We start from the raw sequence: 24,419 nt of genomic DNA, 5'->3' as shown, positions 1-24,419 counted from the left end.
TTGGTGATTTCCATTTCTTCTCATCTCTATCCTGGAACTGCTTCTATTTCCAGTTTGAACGACAAGTTAACATCATTTCAATCTCTTTACCAAAGAGGAAGGAATTTCTGTATTGGATGAATGTAGTCAGAGCTCGTAAAATGTTCATTCTCTTACTATTTGTTTATTGAAGAATAAGAAGGTAAAAACCACATCTTTGTATTCAGAAATGTCATCTCCTTTACTCTATGTATCTGCTGCTCCAACCCACCAATCCATCCCCACTACAACCCTTTCTCGGGATTCATGGACCCAATCTCTCAGAGCCGATATCCAGTCCAACCAGTTCCATCAAGCCATTTCAACTTACGTAAACATGACTGCCTCCGGCGTCCCACCTGATCACTTTGCTTTCCCCGCTATCCTCAAGGCCGTTGCGGCTCTTCAAAACGTGGCCTTGGCAAAGCAGGTTCACGCTCACGTTCTTAAATTCGGATACGGAGCGTCCTCCGTCCCTGTCGCCAATTCCCTGCTCAATGCCTATGGTAAATGTGGGGACATTTGGGATGTCTACAAGGTGTTTGATAGAATTACCCAGAGAGATACCGTTTCTTGGAACTCCTTCATCTCTGCGTTGTGTCGGGTTGACGACTGGGAGACTGCATTAGAAGCATTCAGGTTAATGCTGTTGGATAACGTGGAGCCTAGCTCGTTTACGTTGGTCAGCATTGCACATGCTTGTTCAAATTTGCCCAGGCATCATGGGTTACGTCTAGGAAAGCAGCTTCATGGATTCAGCTTGAGAATGGACGATATCAAGACATTTACTAATAACGCATTGATGGCTATGTACTCGAAACTAGGACACCTCGATGACGCCAAGTTGTTATTCGTGTTGTTCGAGGATCGTGACTTAGTAACTTGGAACACCATGTTGAGCTCCTTATCCCAAAGTGATATGTTTGTAGAAGCACTACTGATGTTACGCGGCATGGTAGTTCAAGGTATCGAACCTGATGGTGTCACAATTGCAAGTGTGCTTCCTGCTTGCTCACACTTGGAGCTCTTGGAAATCGGGAAACAGCTTCATGCGTATGCCTTGAGACATTATATTCTGATCAACAATTCTTTTGTTGCTAGTGCTTTGGTTGATATGTACTGCAATTGCAGAAAAGTTCAAAGTGGTCGTCGAGTTTTTAACTCCGCCATGGAGAAATCAATCGCTCTTTGGAATGCTATGATCACTGGGTATGCACAAAACGAGCATGATGAGGAAGCCTTGACGCTTTTCATTGAAATGGAAGCAGCTGCGGGTCTCTGTCCCAATGCTACCACAATGGCCAGCATTGTGCCTGCATGTGTGCGCAGTGAGGCATTTGTTCACAAACTTGGAATTCATGGATATGTTCTAAAGAGAGGTTTGGGAACCGATCACTATGTGCAAAATGCACTTATGGATTTGTACTCTAGAATGGGGAAGATAAAAATTTCAAAGGCTATATTTGACAGCATGGATGTTCGAGATATAGTGTCTTGGAATACAATGATAGCCGGTTATGTTTTTTGTGGGCAACATGATAGTGCACTTCTTCTGCTGCATGAAATGCAAAGAGTTGAACAAGAGAAGAATGGAAGTTCTTATGAGTATGAGAAAAGAATTCTTCTTAAACCTAATTCCATAACTCTTATGACAGTCCTTCCTGGTTGTGCCACCCTGGTCGCATTAGAAAAGGGAAAAGAGATCCATGCTTATGCAGTAAGAAACATTTTGGCATCAGATGTCGGGGTCGGAAGTGCATTGGTTGACATGTACGCAAAATGTGGCTGCTTGAACATATCTAGAGAAGTGTTTGATATTATTCCCTCTCGAAATGTAATTACCTGGAATGTCATGATCATGGCCTATGGCATGCATGGCAAGGGAGAAGAAGCCTTGGAGTTGTTCAACCGTATGGTCAAGGAAGTCAAGCCTAATAACGTAACTTTTATCGCTGTATTTGCAGCATGTAGTCACTCAGGGATGGTAACCGAAGGCTTAAACTTGTTTTATAAGATGAAGGGTGAGCATGGGGTCAAACCTACACCGGATCACTATGCTTGCATTGTGGATATGCTTGGTCGAGCAGGTCAAGTTGAGGAAGCATATCAATTGATCAATGACATGCCTTCTGAATTGGACAAGACTAGCGCTTGGAGCAGTTTGCTTGGATCCTGTCGGATCCACCAAAAAGTCGAAATCGGGGAAATTGCAGCTAGGAATCTCTTCCGCCTAGAACCCGATGTGGCAAGCCACTATGTTTTACTCTCCAATATATACTCATCTGCTCAACTATGGGGCAAGGCAACGGAGATTCGGAAAAAGATGAAAGAAATGGGTGTAAGGAAAGAACCAGGGTGTAGCTGGATTGAGTTAGATGACGAGGTTCATAAGTTTATAGCCGGTGACGCATCACACCCACAAAGCGGACAACTATATGGATTTCTCGAAACCCTCTCAGAAAAGATGAGAAAGGAAGGGTATATGCCTGATACTTCTTGTGTACTACATAATGTTGATGAGGAGGAGAAAGAAACTTTGCTTTGTGGGCATAGTGAGAAACTGGCAATAGCTTTTGGCATTCTCAACACCCCTCCAGGTACCACCATTAGAGTTGCAAAGAACCTTAGAGTGTGTAACGATTGCCATGAGGCTGCTAAATATATCTCAATTATAACAAATAGGGAAATTATACTAAGAGATGTGAGGAGATTCCATCAATTTAGGAACGGAAGATGTTCATGTGGGGATTATTGGTGAAAATGATCCCCCATCCCCCAAGGTCACTTTTGCTCTCAAGAGAAATATTTCTCTGAGGCTGTACACTATCTACAAATATACCTTTTCTGACATATTTTGTCCATTCAAAGGCTCTCAGGTTTTCAACATGGGAGAAAACGGTTAAGTTGAATCATTGTTGGCAAGAACAAAGAACAATAAATTATCAGTCATTAACACAAAAACACTATGCATGCTAATGTCTGCAACAAGAAAAATCACCGCGAGGTGATTACCATGTGTATACACCCTATAAAACGTAATTGCTCGAACTCATAATATTTAGAGAGAACACCACCTTTTATTATTGAAATCGTTCAGTGGGTTCAACTTATGCTATCACCATATGTATACAAGTTTTGCATACTTGAATTATTATTAATATTATAATGTATATTTCTCTGTGTTGGAGAGATTCACTCACATTAGTATAAAATAAAGTAATTTTACACACTTTAATAATAAACTATTAATATTCTAACAATCCGATCGTTGAATTTAATAATACAACTATATTTTTTATGCATGCAAATTTTTATATGAATAGGATAATTCAATCGTATTGATCCACAATAATGTCTATATTAATATATATTTAACAATTGATTTTTTTTTATAAATCAAATAGTTATACACTACAAATTTATTTGAAACTTGGTACACCTGATCCATATAAATAGAATATGAAATACAACAGTCATACCGTTAAAATAGTAACAATATTAAAAATTATTGAAGCATGTAAAAGCAATCTAGTTGAATATGTTAATGAATACTTTTTCAGTTACAAATTTAATTTAATTTTTTTTAAGATTTTGAATCGGATCTAATTTAAAATTGAGTCTAATCTCAGACTCAGTGTCTTGAACTTGAATTTTCTTGAACTCAGATTTTTCGGACTAAATTATAATGTAACTATACTTAAGTTATTTTTTAAACATGAATCCATTCCAATTTAGATAGAGACAATAGCGGACTTCAGAGTTCAGACCCGGGTCTATTTTACCAACTCTACATAAAACCCATTTTTATAAACGTAAAAACTCCATTCCTCAGTTGGCTTTGTTATGTTTTAAGAAGCTGAGCTTTTAGCTTAGCAGCCAGCACCAAATAGCAAAGCAAAACGAAGATGGAGATGGAGAGCCAGAAGCCCTTTGAAGTTGACGTCGGAAATCTCCTAGCTTTTAACCCTTTTCACATCTTCCTTTCCCTCCCCACTTCGAGGTTCACTCTTTTTTTTGGGTAGTAATTTACCTCAAAGAAGCTCCTTTATTTTGATTTCTGGGTTGTTCTGTTACTTCTTTTTTTTGTTTTTCGTTTTTCTCTTTTGGGTATGTTTTTATTGGAATCATGAGAAATTTCCAGGGGCGAAGGAGAGTTGAAGCTGTTAATTTAATCCATACGCGTTTCCTTCAAACTTGGTTAAGTTAGTCTTTTCTGGACTGCCCTTTGTATATTTGCTTATTTGATCCGTAGATAATTGAAATTTTGTGTGTTGCTTGATCTTTTGTAGGGATGAACTAGTTAAGGAATGTTTAGATGAGGGTACCAAGTTAGTTCAAGCAGTTGCAGATACTCTTTTTAATTTGCCTTCAACTGAAGATGTTGATGGACCCCTTGTTAAGCTGCCTCTTCCAACAACAAAACTTCTCTGGACCCCTTGTTAAGCATGTGAGCCTGGCCTTTTATTTAATCATAGTATTATGCTAGTGAAATAAGCAATGCTTTTTACTTGGATTCCTTTTAGACTAGCGTCTTCTAGCAAACGAATCAGAATATTTGTGTTTATGGGATCAAATGGGTTATGGCGGCTAATGACGATACATCCCGAGAGTCGTAGCGATGAGAATCGGCCATTGGCCAGTGTCAATGAGCTTTGTCTTCATTAATCGGCTATTGAGGTTACATTCCGTCTCTCGATCATGATTGAGAGGTTTTATAGTGTCTTTAGTGCACGTGCTAGTAGTAGGGTCATAATAGCTGCTCGTAGGTTGGCATGCTAAATGAATACATTTAGGTGACGGTGGATTTGGTTCTTGTAGGTCACATGAGCTGTCAGAGGCGATATCAATATGTTATGGCTTCCCAAAATTTAGATCTTCAAGATCCTTCCTCTGGAGACATCCTTTTATGTCTTCCGGAGGTCCCTAGGTGGCAGAGATTCGGAGATGCTTCGAAGTACTTTGGAAATCCTTTATTATGGAGCTGATATGTGGAGGGTCTATTAGCGGGGTACAACAATTTGCTTTCTCGCATATCTAGTTGATAACATGCCATGAGAACTGAACAGCTTTGTTTGGTTGTGTTTTCAGCTTCCAAAGCCTAAACCTCCTACGAAATGGGAGGAGTTTGCTAAAAAGAAAGGTAAATCATTTTACCTATCATCTAAAACTTCTATGGCTTGTTTGGAGTGAAACATAATTTTTCATTGTCTGAAGGTTCTCTACTTTTGCTTTGTTCTTTTTTTTTTTTGAAATATCTTGTACGTATAAAGAAGCGTAAGAAGGACAAAGTTGTTTGGGATGAGCAGACTGGTACATGGAAGCCTCGCTTTGGTTATGATCATGTCAATGATGATAAAGACGTACCCATCATCGAGGCCAAGATGACTGATGGTGAGTATCTGTTTGATTGTTGCCTTAGAGAAGAATGTTACCTATATTTGACTTTTTAATTACTACTACTATTCTTTGCTTTGTAAGTTTACCAGTATCCAAGAGGAAATAGTGGATGTGTTTGATTCTAGTTGACCATGATTTTTGCTTTTTGCAGAGCCAGAAATGGACCCATTTGCTAAAAGACAAGATGATAAGAAGAAACGAGTCGAGAAGCAAGAGAAGAATTGCCTCCAGAACTTGAAGCAAGCTGCAAAACTTGGTGCTTTGCCGAGGTCTTTGCCCACATCCCTTATATATATGTAGAAATTGTCATTGTTATTTAGAAGTAGAAATTTTACCTCTCCGATTTCGTATAAGTAAGCCACTTCTTATCTTATTCTTCATGTAACATTATTAGTCCTTCTGCCTGTAATTCCCATTCTTGGCCAGCATTCCCTTATTCCTTAATATCCGAATTGTTTTACCAGTGCAAGGCTAAGCCTACGATTTTACAGACCATGATGTGTATAGGGATTTGTTATAGGTATCAATGTGTTGCCGGAAGTTAACTTCGATTTCTTTTCTGTAAGCACAAATTTTAGTCCAAACTGCTCTAGTTCTTCATGAGAAGATATCTGACACGTTATATCAGCTTGCATTTAATAAACTAGATATTTGATTGAGTTTTAAAGCTCGTCGCGCACTTCTTGTAACTTCTGAGAGGATACACATTTTTTTGTTGCCAGAATCCTTGCTTTCTTTTCGTGTTGCTGGTTTAAAGCTTTTGGCGATTTGTTATCTTTCCGTTAAGTTGATTTAACTTTAAATGGTTTCGCTGCAGGATTGTTCAGCTTGCTGCAACGGCTCTGCCCATAACAGGAACCCAGGCTCCACCTAAGAAAGTTACTAAAGATGAATTGGGGACGTAGCTGGGATGGCTGCTACATCAACGGCCAGTGGCAGGAAATTCGATAGGAAGTTGCCCGGAGAAAAGCCTGCTAAAAACCAAGGAAAGCATTGCAAGGTTCGAACTCTTGGACATCTTGGCCTATGTTTCAATCTAAAAACTTCCTCTTAAATTATAATGGCATGCTACGATATTTCCTCTGCTTCTCTTCAGTTCTTACCAGTCGTTGAAGGATCAGGGATAGGCTCACGAGAGAAGGAGCAAACCGAGAATGTCATAAACAAGCTAATCTCTAAGCATTCCCATGAGATACTCAACGTCGACAAGGTAAGTTCGAACCATGCAGTTTGGTCGCACCTCTTGGTAAATTTGTTGATATAATCTGAACCATAGTTTTTTTTTTCACCCCTGAAATCAGGCTGTTACAATGTATAATGTGAAAAAAGAGAAGAAAGCTAGGAGTCGAAAGAATCAAGAAGGGAAGTCATCATCGACCTCGAACAAGTTGAAACCGAAAAAGCAACTTCATAAGAAGGCTGCAAAGAAAGGCTCCGGGCCATCGAAGAAAGGGAAGGCAAAGTAATATTATTAGTTGTTGGAACATTTTGGTAAGCTTGTAGAGATTTGGGTTAGATTCTGTCAAAATTTTATTTACTAGAAGAACTATAGAATTATTTGTATCAAGAACAGGTTTAAGTCTTTACATTAACTGTGCTCCGCTTATTGAATCAGTTCAAGGTCCAGGTTCCCGGTCCAATTCGAAATGTATGTTCGAAACTTGGTAGGGCTTGGCTGTAAGTTTAGGAAATAAGTTAGTTTTGATAACAGCGGTGATGCTGCAACCTTAGTTTTAAAAGGAGCGCCTAAGGCGCCAGGCGCAGGTGGGCGCCGAAAAAATCCCCTCCGGTGGCTCAGGCAAGGCAGTGAACGGCGGGTGCGCGCTTTTCCAGATAGCTCAGGCGCAGGCGCTTCTGCGCCTTTGGGGGAGGGGAAAAATTAATTTAAAAAGTCAGTCCCCTGCCTCCCCCGTCACCACAGCGCAGCTACCACGCCGCCGTTGCAGCTGCCAGTCACCGGCTGTCAACCACCAGGTCATCTCTCTTCTCCGTCTCACACACACACACACTGTTTTTTTCTTTGTTTTTGTTCATTTCTGCCAACCAATTTTCCCTAAGAAATGAAAAAAAAAAGGGGGAAGCAGAGAAGAGTTCTGCCAGCCGGCTATATATTATAGCCAAGTTGAGTGAATTATAAACATTTAATGCACTCTTTTTCCATCTTATACAAGTATAGTAATAAATAATAGTATTAATCTCATCTTCTTTTCCCAATATGCTATTTAATATATTATCTTTTCCCCATATATAACAATAACTAATAGTATTATTATCTTCTTTTCCTAATCTACTATTTATTACATTATCTTTTCCCAAATTATACTGTAATTACTACTTAATATATTATCTTTTACCTATATTTTGTTGAATTTAATTTATATTATTTTGAACATTTATCAGATGATTATGTTATTAATATTGAGTACTTATATTAATCATCATTTTTTGTTTCGAGTATAAAATATGTTATATAATTGATTGATAGATTTTTCTAGTATAGAAGCGTGTCTCGCTTATGAAAGGCGTGTGCCTTCGCCCTACGCCTAGACTCCGGAGATCCTTTGCACCTCGGTGTGTCTTGCGACTTTTAAAACTAAAGCTGCAACTGCATTCAACTCGAAATGTTTGTTTGTTTGAAACTTGGTAGGGCCTGGTTGTAACTTTGAGAAATAGGTCGGTTTCAATACGACGGTGATGCTGCAGCCGCATTCAACGGCGAGCTACACTGAATTTTCCACCGGTACGCCCAGATATAAAAGATAAGGCTGAAAAGATTTTAGAAGTCCCCTCCTGAGGTAAAGTATAAAGATTATCTAAATCTTGTGGCAACCAAACGCAGCATCTCCTCTTCTCATAATCTATGTAGAATATAGACAAATTACAACTCATTTTCGAATTACGTCTTATAAACGATTGGTGATAAAAATTTTCATTAGAAAGAATGAAAATGAAATGAATGAATGAATGGAAATATGAGAGAATAAACTATACTTGGTAGGAAAAATATGAAAAGTGAAGGAAAATTATTGTTGATTTTTTTTATTAGTATAGGGTGATTAGAAGATAATATTTGTTTGAAAATTTATTAGTCATTTGACAATAAACGTTCAAACACCTCTGCAATATCGTGCTCGAATCAAAGATTTTTAAAAATAATCATCATCTTTTTAATTATTGAGATTGTTTGATTCATGCTTCGTTGATTTAATATCAAAAAGATTTTTTTTTCAATAGAAGAGTATTTTTTAAAATTAATAAAATAAATTTTAATAATTGAGGTTGTTTAACAGTCAATATATATTGTTCACGTTATATTTTCAAATTGAAATTATGATATGATATGTATATCATTTAAAACGATTATGTGATATATATCATATCACTTAAAATAATAATGTGATATATGTCATGTCAGTAATTGAATATATATAAAAATAACATATCAATTATATGTATTGAATCAACTAATTATTTTTATTTAAAATGATATATTTTAATTAAAATTTAAAATGTTAAGAGTTAAAATTACCCAAATAAAAAATAAATAATAAAATAATCATTTTTACAAAAATTAAAAATTATTTTACCATCGTACTTCATTTATTTTATCTTAGAAAATAGCTATTTAAATAACTCAATTCAGATTTAAACTTTCTTCTTCTATTCTACGTATTTGGTATAATAATACTTTTCATACAGATATTTTCGTTCCAACATTGAGGTTGAACAACTGCCAACCCTCGTGAAATTGTGACCGTCCGTTCTTTTCCACTTGCAGCAAAGGAACTTGCCTTTTTACAGCCAACAAAAGTTTCGGTCCACACTGCCTCTTTAGTCTTCATTCATCACCAGCCACCATAGCCACAGTACAGATCTCTCTTTCTTCTCCTCTCCTCCATTTTCGCCATTGGAGGAACACATAGAGAAGAAGAGAGGAGAGAATTCAAATTACCCGTTGTTCATTCACCTCTTCTTTCTTCTTTTCCTCAGAATTTTCTTCCTTTAATATCAGTGTTTCAGAACGAGAAAGGCGGTTACTTTCTTTGAACTTTGAAGCTAAAGACTAAAATGGCTGAACACAGTTCACCAGTTCTTGGCAACAAAGATATTATTTTTATCGGTTCTGGTATAAAGATCGAATGTTGTTTTTCACAGAAAAAAGTTTCTTTCAAACCACGAGGGTGTTTTGCAAGTGTTAACCAAGCTGGGATGGGGTTTGTTATCTCACCAAAACCTCCTATTCCTCTTGAGAGCACTGCAAAGCTTCATTATGCAAGTCTCCATGCACAATTTGTTCCACATCTGGTGTTGGATTATGAACTTGAAATTGCTGAGAGGTTGGTGGAGGAAAGGAAGGAGAAGAAGAAGAAGAATAAGAGTGGGTTTAAGTTGAGGATTAAGGTTGAGAATGAGTCATTAAGGCGGCTACTGAGTGGAGCAGTTGCCGGTGCGGTTTCAAGGACTGCTGTGGCACCATTGGAGACCATAAAAACGCATTTGATGGTGGGGAATTCTGGGAATTCTATGGCAGAAGTGTTTGATAAGATCACCATGACCGAGGGATGGAAAGGCTTGTTTAGAGGCAATTTTGTCAATGTCATTCGAGTGGCTCCGAGCAAGGCTATTGAGGTCTGTGGTTTAGCCACTTTCATTTTTATGCTTAAAGACTCTGTTAAAATTGTTCACCATGACACTGAATTGCTTGTACTGCTATTGTGTCTGTGTATGAACGCTGATCTCTTGCCTTGTATCAAATTGTTTTTCGCAGTTATTCGCATACGAGACGGTTAAAAAAAGGTTGACACCTGAACGTGGGGAACAGCCGAAACTCCCTCTTCCTGCATCATTCATTGCTGGTGCCGCTGGCGGAGTTTGCTCGACTTTGTTGACATACCCTCTGGAGTTGCTGAAAACTCGTTTAACCGTCAATGTAAGCATGAACTTTGGGGGAAGAAAATAACTAATGAGCTTAATTTCTTCATGTGAAGTATCTTTACCAGTTATACCTTTGCTTTGGTTGCAGGAAGATTACAAGAATCTACTCGACGCCATCGTAAAAGTCGTTCAAGCGGAAGGCACTGGAGGACTATACAGAGGCCTTATTCCGAGTCTGATCGGAGTGGTTCCGTATGCTGCCTCTAATTATTTTGCTTATGATACATTAAGGAACGCATATAAGAAAGCTTTTAAGAACGAGGAAATTGGGAATGTTATGACCCTCTTAATAGGATCAGCAGCCGGTGCAATCTCGAGTACCGCAACTTTCCCGCTCGAGGTAGCTCGGAAGCAGATGCAGGCCGGCGCTATTAACGGAAGACATTGCCGCAACATGATCGAAGCTTTGACGAGCATAGTCGAGAAAGAGGGAATCGCGGGGCTTTATAGAGGCTTGGGTCCAAGCTGTATGAAACTGGTCCCTGCAGCTGGGATTTCATTCATGTGCTATGAGGCATGCAAGAGGATATTAGCAGAGGAGAAAGAAGAAACTCCATGATCGATATGCTCAAAAAGTCGGAATCCTTCGAACAAGGGGGTCAGTACTTTTAGATTTTTAGCATCTTGTGGTGCAATTATATCTATATACATACATATACATACATAGGAGAGTAATTGATTTGTTTTATTCTAGTGATAACAGTGTTTCTGTTACATATAATCACTTTACTCCGAGCTCTTTCTTGAACTGCAAATAGAAATCATAAATCTTGTGAGGATGAGGCAGGGCCATTGAAACACTCGGTTTCTCTTGGCATCTTTGGACCCATGCAATAAGCTTGGGGCAGCTTTCCTGTATGCTAAAGTTTCCGCTCGTCTCGTAAGTGTAAAACCAGCTGGTGAAGGGCAGAAGAGCCACATCGACGAATCCGATGCTATCACCCCCGAAGTGGAGCTTGTCTCCGAGCTCAGTTTCCAATGTCTTCAAGCATTGAATCAGCTTCTCCTTCACTTCCACTTGGTCCTCTTGTCCTATATATACCCTCTTGCCAAGGTCATATATCTGTAGCCAGTGCAACCACCAAAATCACAATGCGTCCTAGTAAACATAAAAAAAATAAATATCGAAGTACTCACGTATTTTTCGACATAATCCGCCCAGAACAAGGCTTGTGATCGTTGATAAGGATCGGAAGGAAGAAGTGGCGATACGTGATTCCAGACTTCGTCGATATACCGGACGATGATGAGGGATTCACAAATGGATTTTCCATTATGAATCAGCACAGGGATCTTTTTGTGAACTGGGTTGGTTTGTAGGAGCAGGGGACCCTTGTTGAGCAAGTCTTGTGGCTTGCACTCGTGCTTTATCCCCTTCTCCAAGAGGGCTAATTTAGCTCTCATGGCGAAAGGGCTTGCCCAAAAATCAAGAAGAACCACTTCATCCGCCATTTCTTATCTTCTTCGTGCAGTTGATGGGAGGAGGTTAAGGCCAATTTATAATTGTTGAGGGCAGCAATGATGTCATCGCTTACTTATTTTCTACTGACTAAATTTTCACATTTTAGGTTCTTTTAATATATTTTTTTGGGGTAAAATACATTCTAAATCATTCTACTATTCATTCTATTATAAATGAGTTTTCTCTGTTACAACGTTTATTTGTTATCCGATTGATTGATTAAGATGACATTTATTTGTTATCATATTGATTTTCGTGATTTGGATTCTAGGACAAATTTGGATATGTAATTTGTGTTCGGAGATAATTTTATCACGACGCTCGACTCTGATTCATAATTGACGATGGTCTTTCAGCAGTTTGATTCCTTGTATAGTTGTAAACTATCATTGTAGTTTTGGATTTTTCTTTTTTAATCAAACTAACGACTTTTATTTGCATAAAAAAATATTATTCTATTAAAAAATAACAAGAAAATACGTAACAGTTTGGAGGAAGAACGAACAATTTAAACGAATAAATATTAAATTGATAAAAAATTTAAATATAAATAGTTAACATTTGTTAAATAATTTTAAATTATGATTAAGTTAATATAATGTATGAGTTTTGAAAATTAAAATTATTATTATATCAAGTCATATTATTATTCTATGTAATATTTGATAATCAATTGTATTGTTTATAATAATATTTTAATTGATTGATTGATTAAATTATAATTTTTTAAAATGAACCATTTATAATTTTTTTATTTAATGAACTATTTATAATTAAACTAATAATAAAGTGATTTGAGGTAAATTTTATCCTTTATTTGACAATCATTAGTTCAAAGGCTGCAAGCTTCTTTAATGTTGATATAGTGTGGAAATTATTGAAGAGACATAAACTATAGCGTAGCATATTTGACTGAGGTGCATTCAGTCAAGATGCAACTTGCAAGAGTGGAATACGTGAGGTATATAAAGATAAAATACCAACTCTAATCCAAAATTATAATATTAATTAATTAGTTAGAAGGGTCCATGTAGTAGGTGGTAAATTGAATTCAAAATTGAAACACTCGTTTAAAAGTATAATAATATTGTTTGGATCTTCAAACATTAACTTAAATATACAAAAAGGTGTACCGTCTATTTTTTTAGTTTAGTGCATAATATTTATTTCGTTCTAGTTTTTCAGCCATGACGGACCGTTAGTTTTATCCGTTAAGTGTCACGTTTCACAATCTCGTAAGTTTGAAATTTATATTTTTACAAAATATTAAAAATATTATTATATTTATAAAAATTCTTTTTTTAATTACAAAAAAACCTCAAAATCCCTAAATCTTAACACTAACACGCCGTCGTCGCCTTTTCTGGCCACGACCATCACCGCCAACATAGTCCTTGTCATCATCCTAATTATAAGTTGTCATATTTGTCGTCGATTGACCGTCGATTTCGCGGGTAAAAATGTTGATTCGCCGTCGATTGGCCGTTGATCAGTCACGATTTCATATGGGTTTTGGTCACCGAGTGGAGTTGAGGTCGGGTGGAGCTTCGTCGATGGCAAAGGGTGGCAGTCAGCTTGGGTTTAGGGGTTAAAATGAAGGTTTTCAAAATTTATGTGTTTTCTCTTTTTTAAAAATATTTTTTTTTAATTTTATATACTTTTTAAAATTATTAGATTATGACACGTGTCACTTAACGGAGGAAATTAACGGCTCATCACTGCTCCCATTTCGAGTAACGGAATAAAATGTTAGACACCAAACTGGAACGAAATAAACGTTAGGTACTAAACTGAAAAAAGAGCATAGATTGATCACCTTTTGTATATTTAATTCTTAAACGTTTAAGGGTAAACTATACATTTAGTGCATAAACTAATATTTTGGTATCTAAATTTTATTTTTGTTTAAAATCATATCTAACGTTTAGTTTAAGTTTCATTTGGTACCCCACCGTTATAAACTTAAATGTGATGTTAACGTGTCACCGTAAGATAATTTCACATCATCATTGAAAAAATAAAAAATATCACATCAGTAATTCTATTAATTTTTTTTAACAACATGGTATCTAATTGAAACTTAAACTAAATGTTAGGTATGATTTTGAAAAAAATAAGTTTAGGTACCAAATGAAAAAAAAGTAATAGTTTATCTATTAAATGTGTAGTTTGCCCAACATTTAATTATGTTTTATTAATTCAAATTTGAATTAAACTTCAATAAAAAAAGAAAAAACGATAGTTTGTTAATATATTGGAATAATGCCAAAAATAGCCCATAATGTTTATCAAAATGATCATTTTGACCTTTTTAAAAACATTTTGGTCCCTAACATTTTACTTTAGGGAAAAAGTTCCATCTATAAGTGAAAACTATTAATTAACACATGATTAACACTCCAAAATAAGAGTATTTTTAACCTAAAAATGAAATGTTGAGGGTTTAAATGCCCAAAAAAATAATAAGGAACAAAGTGATTATTTTGTCAAATATTAAGAGTATTTTTGCCCTAAAATAAAATATTGGGGCTCAAAATGCTCCAAAAAATATAATATAGAGATAAAAGAACTATTTTGATAAACGTTGAGGGGCTAATTTTGATATTATACCTAATATTTTTCTATGAATGGAATGAAGGTATAAGGAAAATACGAGAGTATGTGTGAAAAAAGGTGATCCAATGATCCTCACTCATGGTTGAAGAGTATTTTTAGAGTAACTTTAGTTGATAGCGTTAGGCATTGTTATTGTGGTCACTTGTGAATCAACAAACAAATTGAATTTGATAGTCGAGTCTCAAATTTTGTTCTGATAGATTATGTTGGCTTATCATAAGTCTTATTTATCTATTGTAACTGGCTTAAAGATTATGATACTTTTGTGCTCGTAGGACATGAGTTATTTAAAGACATTAATAAGTAAAAAGAATATTTAAAGATGATATAGAGTTAATAATTTACATAAGTCATCAATGAATATATAACAATATCATATTGATATAATAAAACTTTCTTTAAACAATATTTTTATAAGTTTTTTATCCGAATTACATAAATAATTTTGATGTTATTTATTTGTATTTGTGTTATAAATACTTAGAAAAATAGTCATTGCATCAACAGTTTCTCGAGGTTCAGGTTCTCGAGGGCGAAAGGAAGCAAGAACAAAGGTTCCGTATATTAACCAAAATTTTAATTTGTAATATTTAATCCAAATTTAATTGTGATTCTATTGGTTAACTTTTATGAAATAAATAACTATTTTTAATTGTAGAAAATTTCACTAAATAAATTCTTTAGTGGTCAAGTAATAAATTTTGTTAAAAAAAATTTATTCAATTTTTTATTTCTTTATTAAAGTACGGAATATAATTCTCATGTTATAAATATTGATGTACATACAATGAACTCGATATTAACTCGAGCTACTCTTTGGAAGATTAGTTTCTATCTTAATTTTTGTTTTAAGTCCTTCTACAAAGGGCTCATGTTTTTCTTCGCAGGATAATACTCACATCCTGTATGGCTCTAAGGAGACGCAAGGTTATGAAAACCTCTTCTAACGATGTTCGAATGACGAGTAATTAAGTTTATTGCTTTGTATGATTATATGTTTATATGTTGGTGTTTGTTTGTACTTAGATAATACATTAATCTCTACAGTTTATCATTTTTCTTTCTTTCTTATTCACATTATTTAGATGTAAGATTGATTCGACAATCATATTTAATTCTGACATGTATGTGATTTCCGTAATATGTTTATCAAAGTTTTAAACAATTTAATTATTTGATTTATTTTCAACAATCACTTTGGTAACTAATGTAATTTTTATTATTTGATCATAATTTTTAGGCCGAACGATAAAATTACATTTTATATTTTATATAAAAATAAAAGGATTATTTATAATTATTTTCATCTCGTCTACTTGAGTTTCAAATCATTTGTACCTAGGGATTGACATGGGTCGAGTTTTCGATTAATTCAACCCGACCTGAAAATATACACCATCAACCCAATCCGAACGCAACCTGAACAGAAATAATATATTTGTTTAAAAATATTATTTTTATTCAATAAAAATATGAATTTAATTGAAAAAATATTTAGAAGGTATTATTATAATTTTTCTTAAATATAAGATAAAATTATATTTTTTTGGGTCGATTTGAGTCCAGTTGTGTATTTTTCACCTTAAACATGAATCTAATCAGACCCAAATATAACCTTTAAAAGAACTCGATCGGACTCGATTCAAATCCATTTTTTTAAAAATCCAATCCATCTAATTGGGTCGAATCAAAACCGTTGAGTTTGAGTATCATGCCCATCCTTATTTATACCCCTTAATCATTTATACCATATCAGTACGTAACAATAACCTGTACCAATAAAAAATATGAAAAGTAATTTTAAAATGTAAAAAATATTTAAAAACTATGAATTTATTTAAGTAATGAATTATATAAAATTTAAATAGATAAAATTTTACTATAAAGTTATTATACGTTTGAGAAAAAGTCATTATACCTTTGAGATAACAAAAGTTCCCTCCAGAAATTCCTTGTTAGATGTTCCCAAACACAATAAGTGACAACTGGACACGTGTGATCCAACGGCAGGCAACAATGATTTTAATGGTTGGAAATTGTCAATAAATACCTCTTTTCTTTTTCTAATTTGGGTTCCAAATAAATGTCTTTTCACTTGTTTATTTTAAATTTTGAGGACAAACCAAAGTGTTGGTTTTATAATTTGAAAAAGAGACACGTGTAAGTATCATGTGATGGAGAAACACATAAAAATCGTATTATTTTATTAATTTCATTTTCATGGCTTTGGGTTTTGAGATTCATCGATGATGACGAACATGACGAAAGCGACTGCTGGCTACACAAATTTTCAATAGCCAGTGGATTTACTTTTGTGAATTGCCAAAACTGTCCATTTCACTATTGAATTGCTCAAATTTGGATGATTTTAGAAGGGCCTTGTCCCATCGGGGATAGAGTTAGGATTCAACTATGAAAGTTAAGTTATTTAATTTTAAAATAAAAAAATTAAAAATAATTAAATTATAAAAATTAAGAGATTAAACGTTTAATTTAATAATTTTAAATTTAATAATCTTAAAAGATAATTAAATCAGAAAAAAAAATTGGGGTCAATATTTAATTTCATTAAATTTAAAACTAATAGTGTCTTAAAATGTAATTATACTAAAAATTTGTTGAGGAACAAAACTTAATTATAATGATTTTAAAACTACCAATAACTTAAAAGGTAATTACCATCAAAGGTTAGGTCATTGCCCCTCCCACCCATTACGTGGCTATGTCCCTGGTTATAATCGAGGTGACCAAAAATAAATAAAAAGTAAACATTTTTCATACAGACACTTAAAATAATTTTATCAAAGTAGGTACTTAAAATAAATCATATTTTCATCGAGTTATTTAAAGTATTTTTATCACGTGTTAACTTTGATGAACCTAGATGAAAAATATATATATATATATTTTAGGTTTTATTTAGACAAAAATATTTTAGGCAGCTAGATGAAAAATATCATGATTTTTTTTATGTTTTGATCATTCAATTATTTTTTATTTTAAAATCATACATATCGTTACATTTTGATTTATTTTGATCACACATCGTTAAAAATTAACAATGATGATGATGTGTCATCATAAGGTAATATCACTTCATCATTGAAATTTTTTAAAAATACAATGTCAATAGTTTTGTTACTTTTTAAACATTATGATCAAAATAAAATCAAAATAAAATGTCAGATGTGATTTTAAAAAAAATTGATAGTTAGGCAGTCTTAATTGAAATACTAAATACGTAGTTTACCTAAAATACTTGTGCACTTAGATGAAAAATGTAACCTATTATTAAATTAAGCCAATTACAATTATAGTATGACCATATCCGTCTTTTCCCATAAATTTAATCATTTTCCAAAATTTCAACAAGTCCACCCTATATTAAAATATCCTTCCCGAAAGTCCCGCTGCTTCCGAATTCTGTCCAAACTTGTTTAATATAAGCTCTAAGCATTGCACGCCAATGGGAGCAACCGAGAACATCTGGACCGCCATGGAAGCAAACCAAGCCAAGCAAAGCGTCAACGGCGTTTCAACCGTTGACGATTCAATCCCTCACTCTAATCTCTCGGTTGATACCGCTCTTTCTTTTCCCCTCATGGTCCCTCGCGTCATGTTCGTCTTTCTTTTCACTTTTCCGTTTCTTGTTTTTTTTGGCTCATTTCGATCGCTTTGCTTGTTATAGTATTTGATTCTCATTTGAAAACTTCGGATCTTCAATATTTACTTCGTTATGTTTAAGTTAATTACCAGCAGCCAGCTCAAACGCCCCGAAAATTCGAATTTGTTTTGGTTTTATGACATTTTCTCGGTTTGTATATCTTTGCAGCGCGTTGTGTAACGATCTGTTTCCGAAATGGGCGAATTATAACGAGTCCTGCTTCTCCGTCGAAACAGTATCAGGCGGCATCACGAATCTTTGTGAGCACTTTGCTTTTTGATGTTTGTTATATTCTTTTATGGAAACTTTTGCTCTCTCTAGATTATCGAGTTAAATTGATTTGTAGTGTTTATATTTATTAGATCGGATTTTCATACTCAATTTACAGTTATAGCGTTTTAAATTGGAAAAGAAAAAAAAGGAAAATGAATTGTCCGTATTCCAAGATGCAGAACCAGAGTTTGGTTGTCTTTTGTGTTTATTTTATACATTTATATTTTCTGGTTATGTTTGCTGTTTTTTGATCCATTTTGTCGCTGATTATTCACTAACCATGAACAATTTAATGCAGTACTAAAGGTTTCTGTGAAGGAAGAAAATGTGTCTGTAACAGTTAGATTATATGGACCTAACACAGATTATGTCATCAATCGGGAACGTGAGTTGACGGTATTTTCCTATGCTTTTTGTTACTTTTTATTTGTAGAAAAATTTCCTTTCGGAGAATTGCAATTTTAGTTCATGGATTTTGGTAGGTATAATATAAAGTGCTAAAACATTGCTTAAAAATTAACGCAAAACTTGTCAGTGTCGTGTTTCCTGGCTCTAAACTCTGAATCTTCCCTGGAAGTGTTTTGGTGAACTAAGGTGTCAATGGCTTCATGTATATGTAGTTTATTCTAGCCAAAGGAATTGTTTATTTTTTATTTGTTTTGATATATCTTGCTTACATGCTTTTAGTAGGGTGGGCCCAAGGATATGCTAACAATTTCAGGTCAATGGGATTTAAAAAGATAGTTTCGTATCTCTTTTGGTGTTTTTCGAACTAAATTATTGCTAATTATGATGGTTCATCCAATTTTTTTAAATATTTTTTTTGGTTCTATCAATGCCTTTCTGTTTGATGACCTTTCGTTTTATTCTAAATTTGCATCTTAATTTTGTGTTTAGGCAATCAAATACCTCTCGGCAGCAGGATTTGGTGCCAAGTTGCTTGGTGTATTTGGAAATGGGATGGTACAATCTTTTTAAATGCACGTACCTTAACTCCATCAGGTAAGCATGAGAGATCTACTCTGGGAGTAGGCATTGCACATGAAGTTGTGTTCTTTAGACATCAGTTATTTGGGTGGTTTTATGCCTGCGAGCATCTTGGTCTCCTGTTCTATGCTGGCAACATCAGTAATAAAGTTATCTGCCTCTTGAACCTTATTGGTCCTATTTGGTTCATGACTATCATCAATATTCGGCCTAGATTCCACAATTAATTAGTCTCTGAGGCATTGACTTCTGTGGCAACTAATTTCTGCCATTAATACTGACAATTGTTGTACTTGAACTGCCAGTTATTGTTGGGCCTGCTATCTGTGTACAGTGTACTAATATACTTTTTACCTATTTTCCCCCTTGCCAGATATGAGAAAGCCAAAGCTGGCTTCTGAAATTGCGAAGCAACTACGAAGATTCCATCAAGTGGAAATTCCAGGTTCTAAAGAACCTCAACTATGGGTTGACCTCTTTAAGTTCTTTGAGAAAGGTTTGAGAACCAACTTATTTTACATGTTCCCATAAAAAATGAAATGGACAGTCTTCTGGTTGCAGTGGCTTTGATATTTGTCTTCTTAGTTTTGTTTATCTTCAACTTTTGGATTTTTGGAGTGTATCGCTTGTCTGGAGTTTTAACTGATTATGTCTGCTTCTGCCAATTGTCATTAGCAGCATTGGGGATTGGTTCATTTAGTTTTCTCTTAAGATTATTACCTAGCAGTATTCGATGTATATCTAACGCACGAGGCCTTCTTTTGCAGCATCTTCTCTCCAGTTTGAAGATACTGATAAGCAGAAGATATACGAGACAATTTCATTCGAGGAAGTGCATAAGGAAGCAACACAGCTGAAAGTAAGATTTCTTTTTATGGTTGGTTGATTCATCTGGTGCTGATGAATAGAAGGTGCTATGTATCTTTGATTATATGTTTTGATTCAACATCAAGAAGTCTATCCCTGTTTATGAGAGTGTCGCTTGATGATGGACCAGGAATTGACGGGCCTTCTCAATGCTCCAGTGGTGTTTGCTCACAATGATTTACTTTCTGGGAATTTGATGCTTAATGATGAACAAGGTATGTCAGCTTACAATTTTGAGTTTGTTCACTCTGCTAACCTGCCATCTTTCTTCTCGTCCTGTTCACACTCAAAGAAGGTCCATACGTGATATTCATGTTAAGGTTGTATCTATTTGCAGTATACACATATTGCATTCTACATGCGCTCATCTCTCTCCCCTATGTATCTTCTGACATGCCTAGACTGATGTTGGTGGCACGTGCACACTTTTGCACTCATATTTCAAGATGAGTTCAGTGTCCTTATCCTAGCATATTTACATATGCTGATATTGGGTTTAATTTTTGCTCTTTGTACAATCAATAGATAAGCATATTATCAGTAGCAACAAGTGAAGCAACACAGCTGGTTATGCATAACATAAGCTATATCTACAAACTATTGCATATTGGTTCTTAAAGATAGAACATTATGGGGTGATAGATCTGACAATGTTAAGTTTTAAACGGGAAGCTTGGTTGGCATAGGCATAGATGTCAATATGAGTGCAGTGCAGTGTCTTTATCCAAAGAAATTTTTGGTTGTTGATATTGGGTTTGATTGTCGCTCTAGATACAATACCTAGAAAAGCAAATATATGTAATGAAAACTGAACCAACACTTTTGGTTAGACATGAAGGAATAAGAATATCTGTAAACTATTGCATAATAATTCTTAAAAACAGAACATCAATGCATGTAGATTTGAGAATATTCCAATGCCAGTACGAGATGTTTTGGGCATAGGCTGTTAGCAGTGTGTAAATCCTGCAAAAATGTAATAGGTTTTACCAGATTTTTCTCAAAGATAAGGCCTATGGATCACGATGCCATATTTGACCTGTCTTGTGTAATTGTTGTCTATCTCCACCCAAAATAAGTTTGTGTAATATGCCTTAGATATGTTTACCACATTCTTCAGAGCATGCAAGAATCCAAGAGGGAGAAAAAAGATGAGAAAGAAATACATCCATGTGTGAGCATTTCCATATCTTATTACTTGAAAATACATCAGTTGTGCACTAGTCAGTATCCAAGAAATATTGTCTATTTTTCATCTAATACGAATACAACCTCAAAATGAGTGCACAGTAGTGTGTGGTATGACACACATTCAACGATGTACTATTCGACTATACATTTATCCCTGTAAGAAGTTTATTATTAATGTTATTGCTTACTAGAAGGTTAAAAACACTGGGCTGTCACCATGACAATCAAATATAGGAACAGGATGTCTCACGAAATCAGTAACCAAAAGACGGAAGAATGTGATATTGTGTTGGTGCCTAACTACTGGATGGAACTTAAGAATAATTTTTCCTGTTTGCCTATAAATTGTTCAATCTTTGTGTGCTGACTTATCTATTAATGTCCAGAAAAGCTCTACTTCATCGACTTTGAGTATGGGTCTTACAACTACAGAGGCTTTGACATCGGAAACCACTTCAATGAATATGCAGGCTATGACTGTGACTATAGCTTGTAAGTTTCTTCTATATTTTCTGCATTGGATGGATTGGCACCTACCTATTGATTATCGAACATGGTGTCAATGCAGGTATCCTAGTAAAGATGAACAATATCATTTTTTCAGGCATTACTTACAACCTGAAAAACCATATGAGGTAAGGATATATCTCTTGGTTATTTTTACATGTTTTCTGGAGCATTTGTTGCGAGTCTTTAGTTTGAATATTCATTACTATTTTGGAAAGGTCTTAGAACCATAGCAACTTGGTTATCAGCAACCGTGCAGACAATCACGTGTTCCTGATTTAAGACTTCAAACTATGAATTTTTTTTTAATATTGTTATAAATCGATCTTGTTTACATATTCGCCTTTAAATAGCCTTTCGTACTTACGGATATAGTTAGATTTTGTTACTTATATTGTATTTTATGTTTCCGATTTGAAAAATCTATACATTAAAGCTCCTTTTTTTTAACCACAGGTATCAGAAAAAGATCTTGAAGCTCTTTATGTGGAGGCAAATACATTCATGTTAGCTTCACATGTATATTGGGCATTATGGGCCTTAATCCAGGTATCTTCATTCCCCAACTATGCCTCTTCTTTTCACTCCCCAGAAACCATGACATTTATCTGAGTCATTTTTCCCTTCTAATCATAGGCAAGGATGTCTCCGATCGATTTTGATTATATCGAGTATTTCTTCTCGCGGTACAATGAATACAAGAAGCAGAAGGAGATATGCATCTCCCTTGCAAAATCTCACTTATCGAGATCTGGAAAAGCATAAGATTGTTGGCGTTTCCCACAAATAGCTGACTTCTATACGTCATGGCTTCATATGTCGAGCATTTTGAGTCTTTCTGTGCTAATGATCGTGTATAATATTCTCTTTGTGATTTCCCACGAATAGCTGACTTCTATACGTCATAGCTGCATATGTCGAGCATTTTGAATCTCTGTGCTAGTGATCGTGCATAATATATTCTCTTTGTGATTTGTAAGGTTTAACAAATTGGAAGAATAAAGAAATTTCGGGTGACCGTCCTAGATATATCCTTTCGTCTTTCATGATCTCGTCGGATTTCACTGCAGTTAACAGATTGGATCGAGGTGTATTGTTAGCTGGTAATCGACTCTACGTTGCTAATTAAAGCAATGTTAAGACTTGATGCTCAATTGATTTCCGAGTCGAGCTTCATGTTCAGTATAATTTCTGGATGCTCCCCTGAATTAAGGCTTGATGATTTAGATCCCAAATATGAATGATAATATAATAAGAATGCAATGTTAAATGCTTGAATGTAAAAATGCGTAAGTGTTAATTTAGAGATGATCTATAGAACAACTTTCATGAATTCGAGATTTACTTGCAACTTTAGTCTGTATCAAACATTTCTTTAAGGTTGCTTTTTATCATAAGATCCCATCAATTGTTGAATTCGACTCACCTTTAGATTGTAGGATTCCCCCCCCCCCTCCCCAAAATCATGAACGTTTTCTATTTCTAGCTACGAAAATTCTACATGTACATGCTTAATATCCAACATGTTTTTATTGAAGATTTTACACATGCTTACCATCCATCATGCTATTATATTTATTTAAAGAAGGAATTGCGTTTAACATAAAATAAAATAGCAAAAAAAGATGAACAAAAATTAGAAGTGTTGATCATATGTACTTATATCTATCCAACTAAAGGTTCGACATAGATTTAATTGGATGAACTTTTATGGTTTATTATATGTGATTGGATTTTAAAGAAAATGTACTTTAATTGTCTTTACTATCGCCTGCTAAGGCTAGTAAGGCTCTCAATCCTCACCCATTACATGTTCATATAAACCAAGTTCAATTCAATAGGACATATATCCTTACACTTGTACGAAGATTCACTTCTCAAAGACAGAACATATGCACCCAAAGTAACCTACTATATTGCACGAAGATTCACCTCATAAAGGTATAGCGTTTATTCCCACTTAAAAAGGATATAACTCAGATAGAAAACACATATTATGCCAATATAAATGTATAAAAGATAATACTCGTATTATGCTGAGTAATACTTATATAGATAAAAGAGATAGGGTGAATAGAAGATTGTGTAGTCACTGGGGGTAGGGTGAATAGAAGGTTGTGTAGTGATTGGGGGATTCCTTAATTTTGTGTACTCTCCCAAGGTTGTATTTGTTGCAACTTTAATACTTTCTGGATTACTTGACTTATCCAAAAAAAAATTTACAAAGATGTTGATATAAGAATTAATCCCATATAAAACAACCTTCAAAACTATATTATAGAAGTCTTTTATTTTCAGCGAGCAACCAATTATTGATCAACACCTTTTAAAAAAAAACAAAAACAAAGATTTTTTTTTTTTTAAAAAATGAGCATTAAAGATGATATAAAAATAATATCATATAGAACAACATTCGTAACTTTCTTATTTCTAACAACCAATCATACGTTCACACCCTTTTTTGAAACATTTTTCTTAACTTATAGACTAATAAACAAAAAT

At 34.6% G+C, this 24,419-nt stretch overlaps 3 protein-coding genes, 1 long non-coding RNA gene and 2 pseudogenes across 4 annotated transcripts; 4 read left to right on the top strand and 2 right to left on the bottom strand.

Moving 5' to 3' along the window:
- Positions 1-2,899, top strand: LOC120150173 (pentatricopeptide repeat-containing protein At3g57430, chloroplastic-like). The gene is made up of 2 exons (XM_039162878.1): positions 1-2,781; positions 2,814-2,899. The coding sequence occupies exon 1, from the start codon at positions 209-211 to the stop codon at positions 2,774-2,776; it is 2,568 nt and encodes an 855-aa protein (XP_039018809.1). The 5' UTR covers positions 1-208; the 3' UTR covers positions 2,777-2,781; positions 2,814-2,899.
- A 970-nt stretch (positions 2,900-3,869) lies between these two features.
- LOC120150196 lies at positions 3,870-6,966 on the top strand (annotated as a pseudogene).
- A 2,306-nt stretch (positions 6,967-9,272) lies between these two features.
- LOC120150194 (adenine nucleotide transporter BT1, chloroplastic/mitochondrial-like) lies at positions 9,273-11,013 on the top strand. Its single transcript, XM_039162891.1, has 3 exons — positions 9,273-10,044; positions 10,184-10,345; positions 10,439-11,013. The coding sequence occupies exons 1-3, from the start codon at positions 9,484-9,486 to the stop codon at positions 10,907-10,909; spliced, it is 1,194 nt and encodes a 397-aa protein (XP_039018822.1). The 5' UTR covers positions 9,273-9,483; the 3' UTR covers positions 10,910-11,013.
- Positions 11,014-11,016: 3 nt separating this feature from the next.
- On the bottom strand, positions 11,017-11,833 carry LOC120150197 (probable glutathione S-transferase parA). The gene is made up of 2 exons (XM_039162893.1): positions 11,488-11,833; positions 11,017-11,413 (listed from the first exon to the last, which is right to left on the bottom strand). The coding sequence occupies exons 1-2, from the start codon at positions 11,800-11,802 to the stop codon at positions 11,072-11,074; spliced, it is 657 nt and encodes a 218-aa protein (XP_039018824.1). The 5' UTR covers positions 11,803-11,833; the 3' UTR covers positions 11,017-11,071.
- A 5,984-nt stretch (positions 11,834-17,817) lies between these two features.
- LOC120150204 lies at positions 17,818-22,701 on the top strand (annotated as a pseudogene).
- LOC120150206 lies at positions 20,058-21,768 on the bottom strand. Its single transcript, XR_005518508.1, has 2 exons — positions 21,649-21,768; positions 20,058-20,621 (listed from the first exon to the last, which is right to left on the bottom strand). It is a non-coding gene; the product is annotated as an uncharacterized LOC120150206 (long non-coding RNA).
- Positions 22,702-24,419: the final 1,718 nt, after the last annotated feature.

The sequence above is a fragment of the Hibiscus syriacus genome, unplaced genomic scaffold, assembly GCF_006381635.1.
Source record: "Hibiscus syriacus cultivar Baekdansim isolate YM2019G1 unplaced genomic scaffold, ASM638163v2 tig00111016_pilon, whole genome shotgun sequence".
Lineage (NCBI taxonomy): Eukaryota > Viridiplantae > Streptophyta > Magnoliopsida > Malvales > Malvaceae > Hibiscus > Hibiscus syriacus.
This window is presented reverse-complemented; position numbering and strand designations above follow the sequence as displayed.

Coding starts and splice junctions, on each gene's coding strand:
- LOC120150194 (XM_039162891.1), top strand. CDS start 9,484: ATGGCTGAACACAGTTCACCAGTTCTTGGCAACAAAGATATTATTTTT. Junction 10,045..10,183: donor CTCCGAGCAAGGCTATTGAG/GTCTGTGGTTTA, acceptor TGTTTTTCGCAG/TTATTCGCATACGAGACGGT. Junction 10,346..10,438: donor AAACTCGTTTAACCGTCAAT/GTAAGCATGAAC, acceptor CTTTGGTTGCAG/GAAGATTACAAGAATCTACT.
- LOC120150197 (XM_039162893.1), bottom strand. CDS start 11,802: ATGGCGGATGAAGTGGTTCTTCTTGATTTTTGGGCAAGCCCTTTCGCC. Junction 11,414..11,487: donor CGGATTATGTCGAAAAATAC/GTGAGTACTTCG, acceptor CACTGGCTACAG/ATATATGACCTTGGCAAGAG.
- LOC120150173 (XM_039162878.1), top strand. CDS start 209: ATGTCATCTCCTTTACTCTATGTATCTGCTGCTCCAACCCACCAATCC.